This window comes from Lasioglossum baleicum, unplaced genomic scaffold (assembly GCF_051020765.1).
Source record: "Lasioglossum baleicum unplaced genomic scaffold, iyLasBale1 scaffold0087, whole genome shotgun sequence".
In the NCBI taxonomy this organism is placed as follows: domain Eukaryota; kingdom Metazoa; phylum Arthropoda; class Insecta; order Hymenoptera; family Halictidae; genus Lasioglossum; species Lasioglossum baleicum.
The window spans coordinates 520,816-542,685 of record NW_027469147.1 but is presented as its reverse complement, the minus strand read 5'-3'; the positions used below and the strand labels follow the sequence as shown (position 1 = coordinate 542,685).

The following is a 21,870-nucleotide window of genomic DNA, read 5'->3' as shown; positions in this document are numbered from 1 at the left end:
CTTTCAAAGTCTTCAAAATACAAAAAGAAGACGAAGTTCCCTATTTATTACACTACATCGGCGCAACAGCTTTCGATATGATCAGCAACAAGTGTGCGCCCAGTGATCCGTACGAGTCCACATACAAAAGTTTAATTCAGAAGCTAGGAGAATTCTACGCTCCGGCGCCACTGGAAATCGCCGAAAATTTCCGTTTTCATCAACGGCGACAAAAGGAGGGCGAAAGCATATTGCAGTATGTGGCGGATCTGCAAAAATTAAGCATAAATTGCAACTTTGGTGCTTACCTAAAAACAGCACTACGAAACCAGTTAGTTTTCGGACTAACGAGCACAAGGATACAATCAAGGTTACTCGAAACAAAGGATCTAACCTTCGACAAGGCCATAGAGTTAGCAACAAGTATGGAAATGTCTGAAAAAGACACAGACCAACTACGTGGATCGTCGGCAACGATACAAGTCGCCGATACAGTAAGGAAATTCCAGAAGCGTCCTTCAAGTAACCAATCAAAACAGACGGCGAGGACGACGCATAACACTCGTTCGATACATCAAACTACACAGTCAAATAATAATAAGAATACAAAATCGTTCGAGAGTAAAAATATCTATTGTTTCAGATGCGGCAAAGGACATTTAGCAACCAAATGTACTATAAACCGAAAAGTGAGATGTACTGCTTGCGGAATCCGGGGCCATATTCAATCAGTATGTTTTAAAAACAAAGGTTATACAAACTACATAGAGGAAATCCTGCATACAGAAGTCGGTAAAGAAGCATTACAGCAAGAACAAGCGGAATACCGCGGAAAATTTATTACGAAACTACAGGTAAACAATAAGTCAATGACATTCGAAGTAGATAGTGGTGCAGCGGTTACAATCGCTAGTAAATCACAAATGTTAAAATTATTTCCAAGTTCGACCATACATACAACCACTTTAAAATTAATTACTTTCTGCAATAACGCGCTCGAAACACTAGGTTACATTACGGTAGGAGTCAAATATGGTAGTACACTACATAAATTAAATATTTATCTTACAAATACGGAAAGATTACCATTATTGGGACGCGAATGGCTACGCCAATTGTTATCCCGTACAGAACTGTGTGAAATCTCTTTAAACCAGGGTACAGTAAACGCATTACACACTACAGACAGAAAATTTCAATTAGACCAAATTTTACAAAAGTACAAAGAGATTCTTAAGCCCGGTTTAGAATGTATAAGAAATAGGCAGGCACGATTGACAGTCAAAGATAGTACAAACCCTGTATTCATAAAGCATCGTACCGTTCCTTTCAAATTATTACCTTTAGTCGAGAAGGAAATCGAAAATTTAGAGGCAGCAGGGATCTTAGTGAAAGTCAACACGTCGGAATGGGCTACACCCATAGTACCTATTTTAAAAAAGGAAGGAAATATTAGAATCTGCGGTGACTATAGTGTCACATTAAACCCAAGTCTAACGGTAGACGATCACCCATTACCTACAATTGATGAATTGTTCGCGCAAATGGCAGGCGGAACTAGTTTCTCAAAAATTGATCTCCGACAAGCCTACTTACAATTAGAGGTTAGGGAAGAAGATCAGGCATTACTTACGTTAAATACGCATAGGGGATTGTACAGACCGACTAGATTAATGTACGGAATTGCTTCTGCTCCAGCTATATGGCAGCGAGAAATTGAAAATATCTTACAAGATATACCGGGGGTGACAGTTTTCCTAGATGATATTAAAATTACAGGTACGAGTGACACAGAACACTTACATAGACTAGAATTAGTTTTTCAAAGACTACATGAATACAATATCAGAATAAATCTAGAGAAAAGCACCTTCTTTACAAATCAAATTGAGTATTGCGGTTACATTATCGACAAAGACGGTATACATAAAGATCGTAAAAAGATAGAAGCGATAGAGAAAATGCCTACACCCCGCAACGTATCTGAAGTTCGATCATTCATTGGTTTTGTAAACTATTACGGGAGATTCATTAAGAATCTCAGTTCAATTCTATACCCTTTAAATAAATTACTACATAAGGAAACTAAATTTGTATGGTCAAAAGAATGCGAGCACGCGTTTACAAACGCAAAGAAAGCTTTCCAAAGCAAAGAGGTACTGGCTCATTACGATCCTAAACTACCTTTAATATTAGCCACGGATGCAAGTTCTTACGGTATAGGGGCTGTACTATCTCATGTTTATCCCGATGGTAGCGAAAGAGCAATACAATACGCTTCGAGTACACTAAATGATACACAAAAGAAATATGCGCAAATTGACAAAGAAGCTTACAGCATAATTTTCGGGATAAAGAAATTTCACCAGTATCTCTACGGGAACAAATTTACTTTGTACACAGACCATAACCCATTAGTACACATATTTTCACCTTCGAAAAGCTTACCAATGTACAGCGCAATGCGTATGCAGCATTATGCGTTATTCTTACGAGGTTTCGATTACACGATAAAATACAAAGTTACATAGCAATGCGGATTGCTTATCGAGATTACCAATTTCAAATCAAAATGAAACTACGTACGACGTAGTAGATGTACATCAAATAAATACAATACATTCATTGCCAATTACATTCGAAAATTTACAAAATGCAACAAAGCAAGACGTACAATTAAGAAAAATATTAAAAGCATTAGAAAATGGTACACGAATAGACAGTAAAGATAAAGCTGGTAGCGAGGAAGTAGAGTACAGTGTCCAACAAGGGGTTCTCTTACGTGGACATCGCGTAGTGATACCTAAAGCATTACAAGCCAGAATTCTAAAAGAATTACATAGCGAACATTTCGGAATCGTTAAAATGAAAATGTTAGCACGCGGCTACGTTTGGTGGATAGGAATAGATAGCGATATCGAGAAAATTGCACGAAATTGTGCAGAATGCAACGCTAATAGAAATAATCCACCAAAACACAAGCACATGTGGGAGCCTGCTACATTTCCATTCGAACGAATACATATAGACTTTGCAGGCCCGTTCAAAGGTCACAATTTTTTAATAATTGTAGATGCGTACACAAAATGGCCTGAAGTTTTCATCGTCAAAAACATTACGGCGGAAACGACAATACAGAAATGTCGCGAAGTTTTTTCAAAATTTGGTTTACCGACACAAGTTGTATCAGATAATGGACGTACGTTTGTATCTAATGAGTTTCAAACATTTTTGCAAAGTAATGGTATTAGCCAGAAACTAACAGCGCCGTACAACCCAGCAACGAACGGGTTAGCGGAACGTTTTGTACAGACTTTAAAGAAATCCTTACATGCGACAGACATGCAAAAAGAAAACCTACACGCAGCGTTACAACGTATATTAATGCGATACAGAATTGCCCCCCATTGTACAACAAAAATGTCCCCTGCAGAACTAATGTTCAACAGAAAAATTCGATGTACATTAGATATAATGCGACCAAATACAAAGGAAGCTACGCGCATACAAGACGATATAGGTATCAAAAGTTTTGAGGAAGGAGAGAGAGTGAGCGTTAGGAATTATCGATACGGAGACAAGTGGTTATTCGGTAGGATTACAAAGCGCACAGGGAAATTACATTATACAATTAAACTAGATGATGGACGAACTTGGAAACGACATATAAATCAAATGAGACTTATTGGAAAATACACACCACCACGTACACCTTCCAAAGATGGAAAGAGTAGATACGCGGATTATTCAATCAATTTTGAAAATACAAATGAAACGGAATCACAGCAAGCAGTCCATCCACTTACGTTAAATAGAGAATTACCTAGAAATACACCGACGCGGAAGTCCGAAAGAGTTCGATCCGTACCTACGAGATACGGAAACGTCCGAAGTCATTAGGAGAAAATAATTGTTGTATTATACTTACCTTTCTTTAGTTCCTACGTGTACATGCGTTACAGTTATAAGCAGATTGCGTTCCAGCGTTACGGCTTTCTCTCTTAAGGAAGAGGGGTGTTAGATACACAACAACCGCAACTAGATCGCGCTCCGGTCGGCGTGACCGAAAAGGAAGAATGTGTACAAATCTAGAGAATGAGGCACACCGGGATCCGAGACGCGATTGTAACAGAGTCTACGCCTGACTATACATACGAACAGTCATAGACAACCGTGCGTGTGAAATAAGCGACAGTCAAATGTAACGACGAACAAGTTCTTGTGAACAATAAATGGTGTCTTGTCCAATACATAACAACTTGCTACAACTTGGGATATTTCCCAACTATATGGAAGAAAGGGCGGCTAGTATTAATACCTAAGAAACCCGGGCCAGATGGAAAGACGGGTTGGAGACCCCTATCTATCTTATCGAACATGGCCAAGATCCTAGAGCATTGCCTCAAAACGAGACTTCTCGAAACAACTAGCTACGAACAAAATCAATACGGTTTTAGACGTGGTAAAAGCACGGTCCACGCTATGTATGAGATTATTAACAGATGGGACAAGGCCAGAGCAAAGTCCCATCATTGTGTACTAATTGCCCTAGACGTTAGAAATGCCTTTAATACTATCAAATGGCACAATGTAATAAAGGCTCTTGCTAAAAGAAAGTTACCGAGCAGACTTTACAATATATTAAAAAATTACCTACAAGACAGAGCAATTATACACACAAATAGCAATGGACAAAACGTGGAAACCAGTTTTTATGCGGGTGTTCCACAGGGTTCGGTCCTAGCGCCAATGTTATGGAACTTGCAGTACGATGAACTATTAAAGATACCGCTCCCCAGAGGGGCCTACCTATATGGTTATGCAGATGACATCGCACTGGTTGTTACAGCCTCTACCGCGGAAGACTTATCAAGAATATCAACGGAATCACTAACAAAGATCAGTAGATGGTTTCGAGTTAACCAACTCACACTTGCCCACGAGAAAACACATATGGTTTTCCTAACTGGAAGGAAAGCAACGAAAGTCATTTGCATTAGACTTGAAAACACAACTCTGGAGCCCAAAAAATCCACGACGTACCTTGGACTGGTTATGGAAGGAAACCAATTTTATACTGGACACTTGAACTATGCTACCGGCAAAGCATCTAAGGTAGCTTGTGCCTTAAATGGCATTATGCCCAATATAGGAGGTGGTTCATTCCTCGCCCGTGTTTTATATTACAGAGTAATAGAATCTATCATTCTATACGCGGCACCAATTTGGGCCATAACCGCAGGAAGACCAACTAAAGCGAAGGTCCTTAACAAGATACAAAAACAATCACTATCCAGAGTCATTCGGGCGTATAGGACCACATCACTGGACGCCTTATGTGTACTGGCGGGTATCCCTCCCCTCACGCTTCTGGCCGAGGAAAGACGCCGCATATTCTTAAGACAAGTCAATACGGACAATATCTCGGGAATAGACCACAAACGGGAATGGAAAGAAATCAAAGAATCAGAAAGGAAAAATACAATAGGAACATGGCAGACTCAGTGGGACAATGCCACTCACGGACGCAAGACCCATAGCTTAATCCCGAAATTATGCGACTGGATCGAATGGGGCCCTAAAACGTTAGATTTTTACCTCACCCAGGTCCTTACAGGTCACGGGTGCTTTGCGGACTATCTCCACAAAATAGAGAAACGAAAAGACTCCAACTGTATTATGTGCAGACAACTCCCCGACAGTCCCGAGCATACCGTGATGGTGTGCCCAGCGTGGGACTCTGAAAGGAACGAACTAAACCGTGAAAATGGTCAGCTGCACTGGAATGAGCTAGTATCATGGCTTAAGGACCCCACTAAGATGCCCAGACTCAGACTGTACATTAATACAATAATGAAAAAGAAAGAAGAGACAGAACGAGAAATCCAACAGGAAGAAAGAAGAGAAGAAAGAATATCAAGAACTAGATAGTTAAAACCGGTAGATACCTAGAGCAACTCATACCCGTGCAGTAATGCTCTATATGCGGTTCCGCGGGGAAAGGGTTACTGTAGGGAGTTTGTATCTAATCTGTGTTTCTTTTCAGGAAGAGGAGGGGTTTTTAGGGGGTAAACAACAACGGAGTCCCTCACAACGTACGCAAAGTATTTTCCCCTCCTCGTTAATTAAAAAAAAAAAAAAGGTTAGGTTAGGTTAGGTTAGGTTAGGTTAGAGTGCGGTCTCAACGGTCTAGGAGTAGAGATAACGTAGCACAGGGAAAAATTCTCCAGGGGTTTTTTCCTCTTCTTTTTCGTACTCTTATACAGATACTATTAAAAGTCAAGTACAATTCGGGCAGTGTTTCTCCTCCTCTCTCGGTGTTCTAAGTAGTGCAGCAGTGCGGTGCTATTATAGGGCTCGGTAGAAGGGAAGCTGGATTACAAGGCAAGGACGTCCGCATACCGACAAGGAACACTAAGTAAAGCGGGGGATTTTCCAACGGAGCGGGGGTCGCCGGGTTCTCCCACGCTTTGGAAACAAAGCGTGGGAAGAGAACGGCGAACGGACTTCCCCCCCAGTCTACTCACCAGCCTCCACCCGGTTTTAGAAATAAAACTCAAGGTTGTGGAAGGATTTCTGGCCCGTTCCTCGGCGGTACGCGGGTGTCCGGTTGCTCTACAGGTGGCAGGAGCAAGGATAGAGTGGTGCAGTGAAGGTCAGGCGCGAGCGGATAGTGAGCCTCTGGCACGCCAGCGGGCTATATAATTCGGTGAAAGTGGCAATAGTGGACGTGAGAGAGGTGACAGGAATTTGATTCAGGCTGAAAAGTCCCGTACTTTCGATCCGACGGGAAAAACCAGGCTAGGGCCGTTAATTCTCGGACTCGGCGTCCGACGGCAAAATCCCGGGCCGTTAATTTCCGGACTCGGCAGCCGACGGCAAAAACCCGGGCCGTTAATTCTCGGACGGAAAATCCGGGTGCTGGGTTTTTATCTTTAGGTTAGATTTAGAATAGGCTGCACGTGCCTAGCGTTTAGCGGTTAAGCTTAGTATGTTAATATAGCGAGAGAGAGAACAGCGGTCAAGTTGTGTTGTCAGTTTCTAGTTTAAATAAAGAGAGGCAACATTTTCGAAAGGTTAGGTTAGGTTAGGTTAGGTTAGGTTAGAAACGGAGGCAATAGTGGTGAAAGCTACGAAAGAGAGAACTTTCGCCGACCTATTTAAACAATTAAAGAACGAGGCCCCCGATAAGATGGGAGGAATACAAATGGTTAGGCGCTCCAGAGGAGGTGTTCTAATCATCGAATTGGAAAAGAATACAAACTCATTGGACATGGAACAGACGGTCAGAGCTACCCTGGGAAAAGAGTTCAAGGTCAGGAAACTAGCGCCGAAGGTAGCTCTCGAAATAAAAGAGCTAGATCCGACCATGGAAAAAGAAGAGATCAGACGAGCGATTGCCAAGAGCATAGATATAGGAGAAATGGCTGAGTCAGAAATCGAGGTCAGGGCGTTAAGAATAGGCTATGGCGGAACAAAGTCGGCTATAATCGCAGTACCTGTGGAAACGGCTAAGAAACTGAACGAGGAAGGTAAAATTAAAATCGGTTTTACTAATTGCAGAATCACCAAAGCATTGAACATCATCAGATGCTACCGATGTCATGCTCTGGGACACATGTCCTACGGGTGCAAAGCAGAATTAAACGGAAATGAACTATGCAGAGGCTGTGGAATAGAGGGACATCAGATAAACGGATGTAACGCGACACGATGCTGCATTCTATGTGTCAGAGAAAACATCCCAGCGGCAAATGCTGTACACGTAGCGGGCGCAATCAATTGCCCACAATATAAGAAATACATCGCAGAGATGTATAAGAGTAATTAAGTAAAGTTCACAGTGAAAATACTCCAAATTAATCTTAATCATTGCAGGAACGCGCAGAACCTCCTAGCGCAAACGGCGGTGGAGCTCGAAATTGACGTGGTCATAATCTCAGACCCACTATTCAACCCCGGCTCATGGATCTTCGGCAAAGGTAACACGACAGCCATTTGGGTCACAGGTGTAAATGGACTTGCTAGATTCGAAGACGGAGACAAACGAGAAGACGACTTCACCGCCGTCCAGCTAGGAGACTATGTGATTGTGAGTATATATCTGTCGCCCAGTTTGTCAAGCAATGAATATTCCAACAGGCTAGAGAAAATCATGGATTTTGTAAAAGAAAGAAAAGCTGAAGGGAAAAAGATTATACTAGGAGGTGACCTGAATGCACATGCTACACCCTGGGGATCGGAGAAAACGAATACAAGAGGAAGGGAAGTGCTAGAAGAATTGTGGAAAGTCGGAGTCCATCCTTTAAAGCCCAAAGGGGGTCCCACATTCCTGCATGGGTCTAGAAAATCTAATATAGACTTCCTAGCTCTTTCCAATTTCAATAAGACTAAAGCAAACTCACAGGTACTGGATATAGAGACAGATTCCGATCACAGGTACGTCCTGACCACTATTGAAACGGAGACAAACATTCCGAGGAAGGAGGTATTCAGGCCAAAATGGAAAGTCACAGGAGAGTCAATGGAAAAGCTGAAGATAGAGTTTGCCAGAGAAATAGATGATAAGAACCTTAGCAATAAACAATACTTTGGTAAGATAGAAGAAAATAGATTTCTTAACACCTTTTTTAACGTTGTAGACGAGAACCTGACTAGAACAAATACGAAGGACAAAAAAGACCATAAAATCAACGTATGGTGGAATCAAGAACTAGGTAATCTAAGAAACAGGGTCAGAAAAATAAAGAGGAATATCCAAAGAGAAAGAGGAAAAATAAAGAAGAAAGGTAAATGAACAGAAGAGCTGGAAATTCTGGAAATCTTACACAAAGGTACAATGAGAGAGCTGAGAAGGAAAATATCGAAAGCTAAGAGTGAGAAATGGAAAGAATTCTGTGAAGAAATAAATAAAGATGTATGGGGTAAGCCTTACAAGACCGTAATGAACAAGGTGAAAATGGCCACCCCGCCTGCAACCCTGTCTGGTGACTTTATGAAAGAGGTTCTGATGGGCCTTTTCCCGAGAAACCCTACGACAATGGAAGGAAACACAATTAATCAGCAGGAGAACACAGAAGAAAACGAAGAAATGCAGGAGCTGCAATTTCCAAAAATCGAAGAAGAAGAGATTAGAACAGCAGCTCTAAAAATAGCACCGAAGAAAGCGGCGGGCCTGGATGGGGTATCGCCCGAAATTATAAGAGAGTTAGCTCTCTGTCGACCAGATCCCTTCGCGGCTTTGTTCACGGGGATACTGCGTAGAAGCGAGATACCAGAAGACTGGAAAATAGCAAGAACGGTCTTATTAAGAAAACCAGGGAAGGACCCGACCCTCGTCTCTGCCTTCAGGCCTATTTGCATAATCAATGCAATAGCAAAGTTGTTCGAGTACGTACTTAAGGGTAGATTTACAAGACACCTCGGAGTAAACCCTTTCGACGACAAACAATTTGGATTTACAAAAGGGAAATCCACAGTCCACGCGATGAGCGACGTAAGAAAAATTGTTAGAAGTGGTATAAATAGACAGAGGTACTCAGTCATGGTAGCTCTAGATATTAAAAATGCATTTAACACCCTCAGGTGGAATCAAATATTAGAAGAACTTGAGAAGAGGAAAGTCCCTAATTATCTGTTTAAAATTATAGAGAATTATTTCAGGAACAGAAAAATACAATGCAGTACAGTTGGTCTTGACAAGATACTGATGACGTACTGATTGTAATTGAAAGCAGCAGACTACAAAACCTGAAAGTGAGAACCGAACAAGCCGTGAAGGAGGTCGGAAAATGGCTAGAAGAAGTCGGACTCGAACTAGCGATAGAGAAAACAGAGGTAATGTTCACTAATAGGAAGAGAATTCCAACTGACTTCTGTTTTAGTTTCAACGAAGTGGAGATACGGCCTGCCCCGATCCAAAGGTATTTAGGAGTTATCTTCGACTATAGAGGCGAATTCAGAGACCATATCCAAAAAACAACGGATAAGGGTATCAGGACAATGGCTGCGTTGTCCAGGCTTATGTCAAATCAGGGTGGTTTGAGACACAGCGCGAGACGGCTGTATTACATGATCCTGGAGGCAATAGTGTTGTATGGGGCACCGATCTGGGCGGAGGCGGCACAAATCGGTACCAACTGGAGGATCTTGAGAAATACTCAAAGATTGGGTCTGGCGAGAGTCGCCTCTGCCTACAAGACGGTCCCGATGGAAACACTGGCTGTTCTTACGGGGACAGTACCGTGGAACATAAAGATAAAGGAGAGGAAGAACCTGTATGACTGGGAAAATATGGTTTTAGATCACCAGAACAGCAACTCAAGGCCAAGAAGGAACGCCGCGAGAGTGATACCGGAGGGGGCATATAGGGAGGAATCGGTGGAAGAAATGGAGTTTCGAGATCGGTACGACCTTCCGGAGGATACAGTAAGGCCACCAAATATAGAAGCATTCCTAAGCACAAGAGACGAAGGAGAAACAGAGGAGAGTAGGAAAAGAGCAACGGAACGATGGCTTAGAAAGGAGGCGACGGAAAGATCAAGGGAAACGTGGCAAGAAGAGTGGAGGAAAGCTAAAGTTGGACGATGGACACATAGTCTAATCCCAGAGATCGAACCATGGGTAAACAGAAAGCATGGGAGTCTTAACTTCTATTTAACACAAGCGCTCACGGGACACGGAGTATTCAACAGCTTTAGGCATAGAATTGGTAAGGCAGTAAACGACAGATGCTGGTATCACCCAGAGACAGAGGACTCTCCCGAGCATACGTTGTTCCACTGCGAAGAATGGGAGGAGGAGAGGGCGATGCTGAGGAAGGAAATTCAAATAGCAGAAGACAACTTACAACCGAACGAGCTGATGAGAAAGATCTTAGAGAAAGTAAAGTACTGGGAAAGCTTCTCTAAATTTTGTACGAGTGTACTCAAAAAGAAAGAGGAGGAGGAAAGAAGGAGGAAAAGGGAGGAGGAGGAGGTAGAAGAAGAGAATGAGACAAATCTATCTTTTCTGTCTATCTAGGTAATTTAGGACGACACTAACCAGTAACGAAGAAAGGAGCATGCTGCAGATACAACCTAGGAAGGAGGGAGGGAAAAGGAAAGGCGATGTCATGACAGAGGATAGCGGAAAACCTGCGGGTTGGGAAAAGGGACTGCGATAGGCTCAATGAGTGGAACCGGGCCCGAACTTCCAAAACCGGAGAGGAAGAGCGATCCAGATGTCAAGCAGAATGCCAGTATAGTTTCCTACCGCTTGCTGGGTCCACAATTTGCAGCTCACAACTGGAAATAATCAGTAAACGAAAATGTTAAATTTGTGAGCTTATTTCCATGACTATATAAGCGACTCTAGATTTAAGGAAATATATTGTACAATAATCTCTCTCTCGTCAGGTAATTAGAACAATAATAGCGTCTAGTTAAGAAAAAGGATAAGTAAAGATAAAATCTGAAAGTTCCACACTTTAATAGCACGTAGTTCCACGATCAGCCAAGGAGACCGTCTTTACCGACAGAGTTCTTCTTTATCAGCGGCGGAAACTGAGCAAAAGAGGAGAGTGGAACTGTTGAACCTAGCCGAAACAATTGTTTAGTAAAATTGAAATAAAATAGGGATAGAAAGCCAAATTTAATTTAAATTCGTACGGAAAATGTGAACATGGTCCGTAACCTTTGCTGGAGGAAGAGGCAAGGCTAAATTTAGATTTAATTATTTATTTTTATTTTGACGATACCCTTCGCCAAGTCCTCTAGGGAAGATGGGTAAGGACACGTGCACCGACGAAACAAAATTAAAGGTCGACACGTGTATCGAAGAAACGAAAAAAGAAAACAGAGATACTGTGTATTAATAGAAGACAGGCGAAAGGTCGATACAGACGACCGTATGACAAACGACCTTTTTCGAAAAACCGATTTGGAGGGGAGAACGAAGGCTTCGTGGACGCTCGTTAGTCGCGTACCCTCCAGAGCGGTTTATACAGTCTAGGGTGTAGGACGGCAATTACGTAGAACAGCGATTTAGAGCAGTAGGTAGTTAGCATTTAGTGGCTAGTGTAAAGTGTAAGGTGGTACGATCTTGCAGTGCATTCTCTCGGATCCTGGAGAGCTGGAGGGGCCGTGGGCGTGGACGAACACGCATCAGCGAGGAGCCTAAAAAAGTGAAAAAAGAAATTGTCATCAGAGCATTGTTTGTCGGATTCTCCCACGCTTTGGCAACAAAGTGAGGGTCGAGCTCGACAAACGAGAGCCTTTTTATACTTACCTGCCCTCCACCCGGCTTTGGTAACAAAGCTTTCGGACGTGGAAGGGTGTCGACGCGTTCCTCGGTGGTGCGTGGGCGTCTGTTGGCGACTCGCGGGTCCTGGTGTCTTTCGGGTGGAAGAAGAAGGCCTGCTGGAACGTCCTGAAAAGAAAAAGAAAAAGTGTTTAGGGTTAGGATACTTAGTCTATTTAGTTAGAATTTAATTAATTAAATTGATTTTAGTATACTAGGTAGCCGCGATTAGCGAATTCGGATAGCCAGTGACTGTGTATAGCGATACTTGCATCGTGCCGTTCTGCAAAGTGCGTCTGTGGTGCGTCCGCGGCTGTGTTGAGGTGTGCTAGGTGGTTAATTCGGAATCCGGATAATTCTGCAAGGGGTTCGTGTCAGAAGTCTCCGGACAAGTCCTAGGGTTTCACTGTGGAAAGTGTCCGGAGACTTAGGAAACGAGTCGCTTCGGAAGTTTCCGGACGAAATAAAAAAAAAAAGGATTTAGAGGCTCTGATTCGGAGGGTCGGACCTCCAAGAGTTCCGCATTCTTCGGGTAAAGAAATTTTTAAAAAAAACTCAAAATTTTTTCGTGTCCGGAAACTTTTGATAAGAGCTAAATAGCACGTAACAGAAGTTTCCGGACTACATAATATAGTAAGATTTTCGGAAATAGTAGTGAAGTAGGACTAGAATAGAATAAATAAATAGAATTAAGGTTAAAAACTTAGCGGGGTTTTTTTTTTTTTTTTTTTTCTCTGCGTTTTTGAAAATTTATTGTAGAAATAAGTGTAAAATAGCATAGGAGTATTTTGTAAGGCGAGAGAGAGAGAAAAAGAGAGAAAGTTTTAGTTTATTTTAGTGTTTACTTTTGAGTGTTTCGAGGAGAATATTAATAACTAAGGCAACAATTTCGAACGGTTAGGTTAGATTAGGTTAGATTAGATTAGGTTAGGTTAGGTTAGGTTAGGTTAGGTTAGGTTGGGGTCCCAGACTCTGTGGCGTCTACAGTGTAGACTCTGATACACTGTCGGTTCGTACTCTCTATTTGAGGGTTGTCACAGAGTCAAACCCTCTCGCTCCACCTCCTCGTGGTGGACCCTGGGACACACTACGATGTGTGCTAACGGAGTGAGGGGTGCACGCGGGGGCATTCCCCCCTCTTTTCCTGCGGGCTTCTCCCGCAGACGGGTAATGCCTCCGCGTGGAATCACGTGTCCTGGACAGCAAGATGTCTTTCCAGGGCCGCAGACCGCAACCCGGAAGGTTCCGGAGCGGGGGGGCTTGCCTTTACCGGCCGGCCCTGGGAGGAGGAGAAACCTCTCTAAAAAAGTCCTTAACTCTAAGTTTTGGCATGCGGCGAAGGAGTCTACTCCCGGGAACGCGGAGCGCCGGGAGTGGGTCTGGTGGGTGCATCGGACCAATAGCATGCCGTCTCCGGGGTAACAGCCCGCCCCCCGGAGTATTTTGGGCTTCCCTAGGCAAGGCGGCTCTGCCTAAGGTGGCTTATAGTTCCGACCACGCTCGTGGGAATTTCTATGGATTCAAACAAATAATAACAAACAAAACTCAAAAAATAAAAAAAAAAGAAACGAAAAGGAGGACTGTGTAGACAAAACGAAGGAAACAGGCGGCCAACCTGAAGGTAGCATTTATGAGATTATGGACTCTATGGAAGAGCACGAACTGGCTATGGATAGGGGCACTTTTCCTAGTACCTCTACTCCATATAAGCTGAGGAGTGAAGACCCTGCGTCGATTTTTACGCCACAAAAGACGCTCAGTAGAAGTCCTAATCAACCCAAGGACAACTTGGAGTCGGAATGGAATGTGCAGAAGCTAGTTGCAGCGAAGAGCGATGTGAGACCTCGGTCTCATTCGGCTTCGGACGCCGGCAAGGTTGAAGAGCGGGAAACTCTATTCTTCGACTTCGAAGAGGACTCTCCGGAGCAGCAGAGGAAGAGGAAGAGACTTCCCAGATCAGAGACCTCCTCTAATACAGACTTAACGAGAACGTTAGGTTACTCTCAGAAGCCATCAAGCATCTGTCCAACCTTACTAAAGGCCGAGACGATGTGAGGCTGGAGATCAGAACGGCGATTACGAAGACCATTAAAACCTTCAATGACATGCAACGGGCGGTTAAAACCTCCAACAGCCAACGATCTAGAGATCGCTCTCATAGCAGCTGCAGGAAACCCTCTCAGTCCCTGAAAAGCACAACCACGACAGAAATGTCTACGCAAACAGAGAGTACTATACCTATGAGGACAACAGAGACCCGTAGCATCGGCACCCAAACAGGGAATCCAGAAGAGCTTGATGTCATAGAGATGGAAACCTGGAAGTCTAAAGACATAAACTATGTGAATTACCTCTCTGTTAAAGACAGAATATGGAACGACAGGTGTTATCAGAGAACCACGACGACCAGCACGAACATATTGAGTGCAAAAGACGCAGACATAGCCTGCTTCGCCCCGGCCGACTTCAAGGTTGACAAAGGCCCCAGCAAGGCTATAATCGAGAGACACTATGGTATTGAAGAACTGAAGGCACAAAACCCGGTACCAGGCTCAGTCCTATACCTGGTAGTGGCTACATGTCTACCGGCCAGAAAATCAGGCCCCGTTCCAGGCATATTGAAAGAAAAATATGTCCACTATCTGATAGATAGAGCCAAGGAAGAAAGCCAAATGGACCCGGAGGCTATCTTCCATTCCCTTAAGGAGCTACGAGACGTTTGTACTGACTACAATAGGGAAAACCTATCAATCAGTCATCATGACAAGTTAGACCCGGTTATTATGAGAAAGATGGTAGAAGCAATCTTCTACAATACTAATATAGATGTTACCATCCATGGTGGCTTATATAAGGAGAATGTTAAAAAACCACATAGTGGAGTTGAAACGGTCCTGATAAACAACGGTTCGAGATCATACGCGGAAACTCTGAAAGCTCTAAAAAATAATATAAATGTAGACAAGGAAGGTTTTACTATCGCAGGGTTAAAATCTAGCAGAAAAGGCGAGGTCTTAGTAAAGATCAAAGGAGACACTGCCAAGGCTTCCAGTTTCAGCACTCTGATTAACAACAGACTAGCGGGTGCTAAGGCATCAGTTGGAGGCTTGTACACCCAGAAAAAGGTACTTCACCTTAAGCAACTGGATGGGGATGTCACTGCTGATGACATAGGGAAGGCCATTTTGAACCATATACCAGGCTCGTCTGCTGAGAATATTACGATAAAGGCTCTACGACCTGCTTTTGCGGGCAGTCAAAATGCGACGGTCATCGCTCCAACCGAAATGGCCCACAAACTCCTGGCTAGCGGTTCCCTCCGAATAGGATGGGGACAATGTAGAATTGTAGAAAGAGAAGACATTATCCAATGTTACAAGTGCAGAGAATTTGGACACACCTCCAAGACATGTCAAGGAGTGGACAGATCGAAGTTATGCCGCCGATGTGGCGGAGATGATCACCAGGCCTCTCAATGTAATAACGCCGAAAAATGTGTATTATGCCAGGTTGAAGGCCATAGAGACGGGAGCCTGAAGTGCCCCCTATACCGGAAGGCACTGGAGACGGCCAGAGAAACAAGAAAAAACAGAGATACAGGGACCAGGAAAGCTCAGCCTCTAATACATAACTCATAAGTAAACGACCGATTTAAATTTATTACATACTTACCTTCGCGTATATTACCGTTTACGTATCCACTTTCCTATACAAACTTTTCTGTATATACTTCTCACTTATACTTACCTAGTATACTTACCTCTTCGTATCCTACGTACCTACATCTATTTATATCTCTATACTTACCTCTGCGATCCATACTTACCTTTACCTATACATATCTGCTTTCATATACTTACCTCGGCACATATCTACAGGGTGTCTCAAAATTAGGTCCGGAGCCGAAAATGGGAGGTTCCTGAGATCATTTCAAGCGACATTTTCCTTTGAAAAAATGTCGTCCGCGGTTTCGTTAACGAGTTTGTTTCGGACAAGAAAGGGGAGAACGAACCACTTCACAGAAAACGTCACTTTATTTTTCCCGAACGGGGATCGTCGACTCCCAAACGAACTTGTGCGAAATGAAATGTAAATACACCCCGAAGTACGTGGATGAACTTTTACAATAAAGAGTTTTGTAGTAAATTAGCGGTAGCCGTTTCTTAGCGTACAGTTCTTTACGAAGCGATAAAGAGCGCGAATAGACGTACACTAGAAAAACCGGTCAAGCAGACGCGATGCCTTTCGAGTGTGAGTGAGAGCGATGTTCGTGACTACGTGTTATCGTTAGAAACACCGAAAACGAAGTGATTTTCGGTCGATCAGCTGACCGTTAGCCGAAAACCGCCTAGCGCGTGATTGGAGGATCGATCGGACGATCCGCCAATCACTCTAGCGCGGGTCGATAATCGAACGTAATCGATATCGACGGCGCTGGCCTATGACTCCGCGAGCCGCTGATCGATCCTAGATCTCGCTGTCACTCGAAAGGCAGCCAATAGCGTGATCGAGAAAATATGAATGAGCCGACGCGACTGACGCACTCAGCCAATCCCAAACATTCCGCCCGCCTCGTCCGCCAATGACGAAACTGAATCCTAGAGAGGCTAGAGACTGTGGCCAATCAGGAGGACGATGACGTCAGGCGATGCTGGGTGAGCTGAATGGGCCAGCAACGTAGGGCATCCAGTGTAGTATCCAAAAAAAACGAAGCGTAGTAAAAGTGAAGTGTACTAATGGATGATGAAATGAGAATTTACAGTGAAGATGAAAGTGGTACAGAGGTAAGTGAATCGAAAATGAAATCTGGATTAAGTGAAGTATGACGAACACGTGCTTTCTGTGCTTGTGAAAATAGCTACTGATCGGGAGAGTCGCTCGAGAGTCCAGCCTCGTGTTCCCTCCCTGTACTCGTCTCTTCGTCGTCAGGGGCTAACAAAGGAATCAGCTTGTGTACTGGACGAAGAAATTGCGAAGTTGAGGTACGGACAGTAGCAACTCGAACTGAGCCGTCTGGTCCAGGGTGTATGTGAACAACACGAGCGAGAGGCCATTGCGTAGGCGGTAGAATTTCACTTTTAACTAGGCAGAGAAATCCTGACTTTATCGAAATTTTGGTTTTACGCCACTTGCCTCTGGTCTGCAAGGTGTTCAAATACTCCCGAGACCAGCGTTTCCAGAAGTGCTGTTGAAGTTGCTGGATCAACTGCCATCGAGATAACCGTGAGACGGGAAGCTCCTCGAGGATGGGCTCTGGAAGAGCGATGAGCGGTTCCCCGATCAGGAAATGTCCCGGAGTCAGCGCTGCTGGATCCTCAGGGTCGTCGGACAACGGCTGTAAAGGTCTAGAGTTTAAACAAGCCTCGATGCCAGTCAGGAGCGTGGTCAGCTCCTCAAAGGTCAATCGCTGCTCGCCGATGATCCGACGGAGGTGATGCTTAACGGATTTCACCGCCGCTTCCCAGATTCCTCCAAAGTGTGGAGCAGACGGTGGGTTGAATTTCCAGGAAATGCCTTCCCTGGAGGCTGCGGCGAAGGGACCTCCTCCCTGTTGTGTCGATTCTCGGAGTAGTGAGCGCAGCTCGTGATTGGCGCCGACGAAATTGCGTCCGCAGTCGCTGTACAGCTCTAGGCAGCGACCTCGCCGTGAGATAAAGCGTCGTAGTGCAGCGAGGAAGGTTTCGGTCGATCCATCCGACACAGCCTCCAGGTGAACGGCCTTGGTGACAAGGCAGATGAACACGGCGATGTATCCTTTAACTGTGAGCTGACCACGACCCCGACCAGACCGAAGGTGTATTGGTCCTGCATAATCGACACCAGATCTGAAAAAGGGACGACACGGTGTTATTCTTGCTGGTGGGAGGTTTCCCATTTTGGGCTGTGCAGTTTGCCCTTTCCAGCGAATACAAACGGTGCATTGGTGGATACAGTGTTTTACCATTGGGCGACCTCTGAGAATCCAGCACTCCTGGCGTAGCGTCGCCAGGGTAAGCTGTGTCCCCCCGTGCAGGCATCGTTTGTGAGCAGCGTCGACCCACAACTTAGCCAGAGGGGATTCGTCAGGGAGAATAGCTGGATGCGTCCGGTCGTACGCAAGGTTGGCAGCTTGTAGGCGGCCTCCGACTCTTAAGACTCCGTCCTCATCCAGGAATGGGCAGAGTTTGGCCAATCTGCTTTTAGCTGCCACGGGTTGATTCCTGCGGAGAGTGGCGATGTCTTCGGAGAATGAAGCGGACTGCTCCAAGCGCAGGAGAATCAATTTGACTTCCTGCATTTCGGTAGCAGTGATAATTGATTCTGATTTTCGATTTCTAGGGGCCCAGCGACGACACCAGGCCAGGACTCGAAACAGGCGCGTTAGATTCGAGAAGCGCTCGATTAACGTGCCGGATGTTTTCTCCCGCTGGGTTGTCACGTGATGTGCCTTCAGTTCCTCGTCCTCGTGGGTTGTCTCCTCGGCAGGTACAGCGGGGAGAGGATCTGGTGAGGAGAGCCACTCGGGTCCTCGCCACCACAGTTGGAACCTGGGAAGCTCAGCGGGAGACAGGCCTCGAGAAGCGCAATCAGCTGGATTTTCAGCGCTCCTCACGTGGTGCCACTGGGCTAGCGGCAGCATCCTCTGGATTTCAGCCACCCTATTCGCCACGTAAGTCGGCCAGCGAGAAGGATGCCCCCGGATCCAGCTGAGTGCCACGGATGAGTCCGACCAGAGGTGTAGATCGACCTCTTGCCAATCGAGCGCCTTAGTGACGTGCGCGACGAGCCTGGCTAGCAGGAAAGCTGCACAGAGCTCCAATCTGGGCAGAGACACCCGCTTCAAGGGAGCCACCTTGGATTTGGCGACAATCATGGAGACTGTCACGACTCCTTGAGCGTTAATGGTCCGGGAATACACCACGGCTGCGTAGGCTCGCTCGGATGCATCAGCGAACCCATGGATTTCGAGAGGCTGCGTGGCAGAATTGGTTCCGAGCCATCGCGGGACTCGAATAGTCTGCAGTGCAGGGAGTTGATGCTGGAACTGCTGCCACATCACCTCCTCCTTTTCTGGCAACGGTGTGTCCCAGTCGACCTTTAGGAGCCACAACGACTGCATTAGGACCTTGGCGACGATGGTGACTGGAGCCAGCCATCCGAGAGGGTCGAACAGCTGGGCTGTTCCGCTGAGCACAGAGCGTTTAGTGAACCCTGCGTTTTTTAGAGAAGTCACAGCGGTAACCTGAAAACAGTCAGCGGAAGGTAGCCATTTTATGCCGAGGACGCTGTGATGGGTTGGGGAATCCCATTCAACGATTCCCTTCCGCTCGTCGCTGGAGAGTCCGTCTAACAGACCCCTTGAGTTGGATGCCCACTTGCGAAGTGGGAATCCGCCCGCCATGAGAAGCTCTCGAAGTTCCGTTTGTTGTCGCCTTGCCTCAGGAAGGGAGTCAGCTCCGGCGAGAACATCGTCCATATAGATGTCTCGTAGTACTATGCGAGAGCCACGAGGATACCGCTGCTCCTCCACCTTGGCCAGCTGGTGTAAACAACGAATTGCAAGGTAGGGTGCACACGCGAGCCCGTAAGTGACGGTGCTCAGCTCGTAATCAATGACTCCTCCCCTTTTTTCAGGCTGCCACAAGATCCGCTGCCATCGCCGATCTTCAGGGTGGACAAGTATCTGCCGATACATCTTCTCGATGTCGGCTGAAAACACAAAAGCGTGCCGACGCCACCTTAGCAGGACGTCGGCGAGATTTGGGAGCAGGTTAGGACCTCGGAGAAGGAAGTCATTAATGGATTTCCCATTGGAAGAGGGCATGGATCCGTTGAAGACAACTCGCAACTTAGTCGTTGCGCTGGCCTCTCGCAACACTCCGTGATGAGGGAGGTAGTACCCGTTGCTCGGAATCGGATGTTGCGCCGCTGCCATATGCCCCAGCGTTTCGTAGGCCTTCAGGAACTCGGTGTAGGCTGCATGGAATTCGGCAGATCGCCGAAACCTGCCGTTTAGAGACTCCAGAGTTCGCAATGCTATGCGACGGGAGTCTCCTAGCTCAGGTGCGCTGCTGAATGGTAGTCGCACCGAGAATCTGCCATCAGGTTGACGAAGGTGAGTGGCAACGAAGTGTTCCTCCGCCCGTTGGTCGTCTGCTGTGTGTGGGATCGAAGTGTCGATCTCCTCCTGTTCCCAGAATCTGCTCAACATTTCCATTAATTCGCGGTCTACATTACAGTGATGTACTGGTACCTCTAGTCTACCTGCTGCCTCGCCGCCGCCTTCCGAGTCGACTCCTCCCGTCAGTATCCAGCCAAGTGCGGTCTCCTGAGCCACTGGAGTATGAGGCGGCCCTCGTTTGACACCCTCACGAAGTATGAGGTTATAAGAATCAGCTCCAAGCAGAACATCGACTGGATCAGCAAGATGGTAGGCAGGATCAGCAAGGGTCAACCCTTGTACGTGCGGCCAATCGACGACAGCAGGCAGATTTCGAGGCCTGTAGCGAGAGAGCTCAGATATAATGTAGACCGGAATCTGGAATTTGACGTCACCGTCGCAGTGAGAGGAGAGGACCAGTGTAGATTTTCCTCTTGTGAACTTCGCCTTGACCCCTCCGACTCCGAGCAGAGGAACCCGAGCTTGACTCCTCTTGACGCCGAGCCGCTGAGCCAGGGCCTCAGAAATGAGCGAAACCTCGCTGCCGGGGTCTATTAGTGAGCGAGCTTGGAAGCCGTGTCCGCCGGAGCCTGAAACTGTCACGCGAGCAGTACTGAGAAGTACAGAGGAAGGTCGACTCACGTGAGTAGAGATGTGTTGTACTACAGCTCCCGTTGACTCGGCATCGTGGATGGTCGTGTGATGCTTCCCGTCACACTTCTGACATCTTTTGGCAGACTTGCAGTCACTAATAGAATGCTTTCCCAGGCAGTTTAGACAAAGCTTCAGAGAACTTGCCGTTTCCTTCCGCTCGACGGCATCCTTCTCCTTATATTGAGGGCAGAATAGGACGAAGTGCGCCCCTTGACAGATGCTGCAGTTCCGCAATGAAGTGTTCGCCTTCGATATCTGATGCACCTTGAAGGCCTTGGAAGAGGATTTCTTGTTGAGGGAGGCTTCATCAGGCTGCTTTCGTTTAGCCTCTAACGCCTCACAGGTTTGTATGCGCCCTTCGATAAACGTTCGGAGATCCTCTAGAGTCGGGAGCTCCTTAGATTGCCTCACTAAATCTTCCCACTCACGATGAGACTGAGTATCCAACCTTTCGACGGTCAATTCGACTACCCAGTCGACGGCGTTCGTGACAGGTCGATCCAGATTATCGAGGGCATCTATGGCGTCGAACGTTTGATCAAAGAGCTGCTGCAATTCGATAGATGATTCCCTTTTGACAGGAGATAGTGAAGCAAGTAGTCTGATTTGGGCCTGTACCAGAAGTCGGCGATTCTCGAATCGACTTATTAACTTTTTCCAAGCAACTTTAAAGTTATCAGCGGTCGTCTTGATGTTTTTCAGAAGAGACGCGGCGCTGCCCTTCATACAGGCTTTCAAATAATGAAAGCGTTCGACAGGAGAAAGAGTCACATCGTTGATGATGAGGGAAGTAAATAAATCCCGAAAAGATGGCCAGT

General features: G+C 45.7%; 2 protein-coding genes across 2 annotated transcripts; one reads left to right on the top strand and one right to left on the bottom strand.

The window, feature by feature from the left end:
• The first annotated feature begins 7,171 nt into the window (after nucleotides 1-7,171).
• Nucleotides 7,172-11,010, top strand: LOC143219879 (uncharacterized). Its single transcript, XM_076445687.1, has 6 exons — nucleotides 7,172-7,794; nucleotides 7,858-8,573; nucleotides 8,622-8,696; nucleotides 8,814-9,693; nucleotides 9,864-10,863; nucleotides 11,002-11,010. Exons 1-6 carry the CDS (start codon nucleotides 7,172-7,174, stop codon nucleotides 11,008-11,010), a joined length of 3,303 nt encoding a protein of 1,100 aa, XP_076301802.1.
• Nucleotides 11,011-17,116: 6,106 nt separating this feature from the next.
• Nucleotides 17,117-21,219, bottom strand: LOC143219878 (uncharacterized). The gene is made up of 2 exons (XM_076445686.1): nucleotides 21,197-21,219; nucleotides 17,117-21,146 (listed from the first exon to the last, which is right to left on the bottom strand). Exons 1-2 carry the CDS (start codon nucleotides 21,217-21,219, stop codon nucleotides 17,117-17,119), a joined length of 4,053 nt encoding a protein of 1,350 aa, XP_076301801.1.
• Between the last annotated feature and the right edge of the window lie 651 nt (nucleotides 21,220-21,870).

Excerpts from the sequence above, each read along its gene's own strand:
- LOC143219878 (XM_076445686.1), bottom strand. The coding sequence starts at position 21,219 with ATGCCGTCGAGCGGAAGGAAACG. Across the intron at positions 21,147-21,196 it reads CCGTCGAGCGGAAGGAAACG|TGACTGCAAGTCTGCCAAAA; the intron begins GCAAGTTCTCTG and ends GCATTCTATTAG.
- LOC143219879 (XM_076445687.1), top strand. The coding sequence starts at position 7,172 with ATGGGAGGAATACAAATGGTTAGGCGCTCCAGAGGAGGTGTTCTAATC. Across the intron at positions 8,697-8,813 it reads ATGGTGGAATCAAGAACTAG|GTACAATGAGAGAGCTGAGA; the intron begins GTAATCTAAGAA and ends TCTTACACAAAG. Across the intron at positions 9,694-9,863 it reads CTTGACAAGATACTGATGAC|TTTCAACGAAGTGGAGATAC; the intron begins GTACTGATTGTA and ends CTTCTGTTTTAG.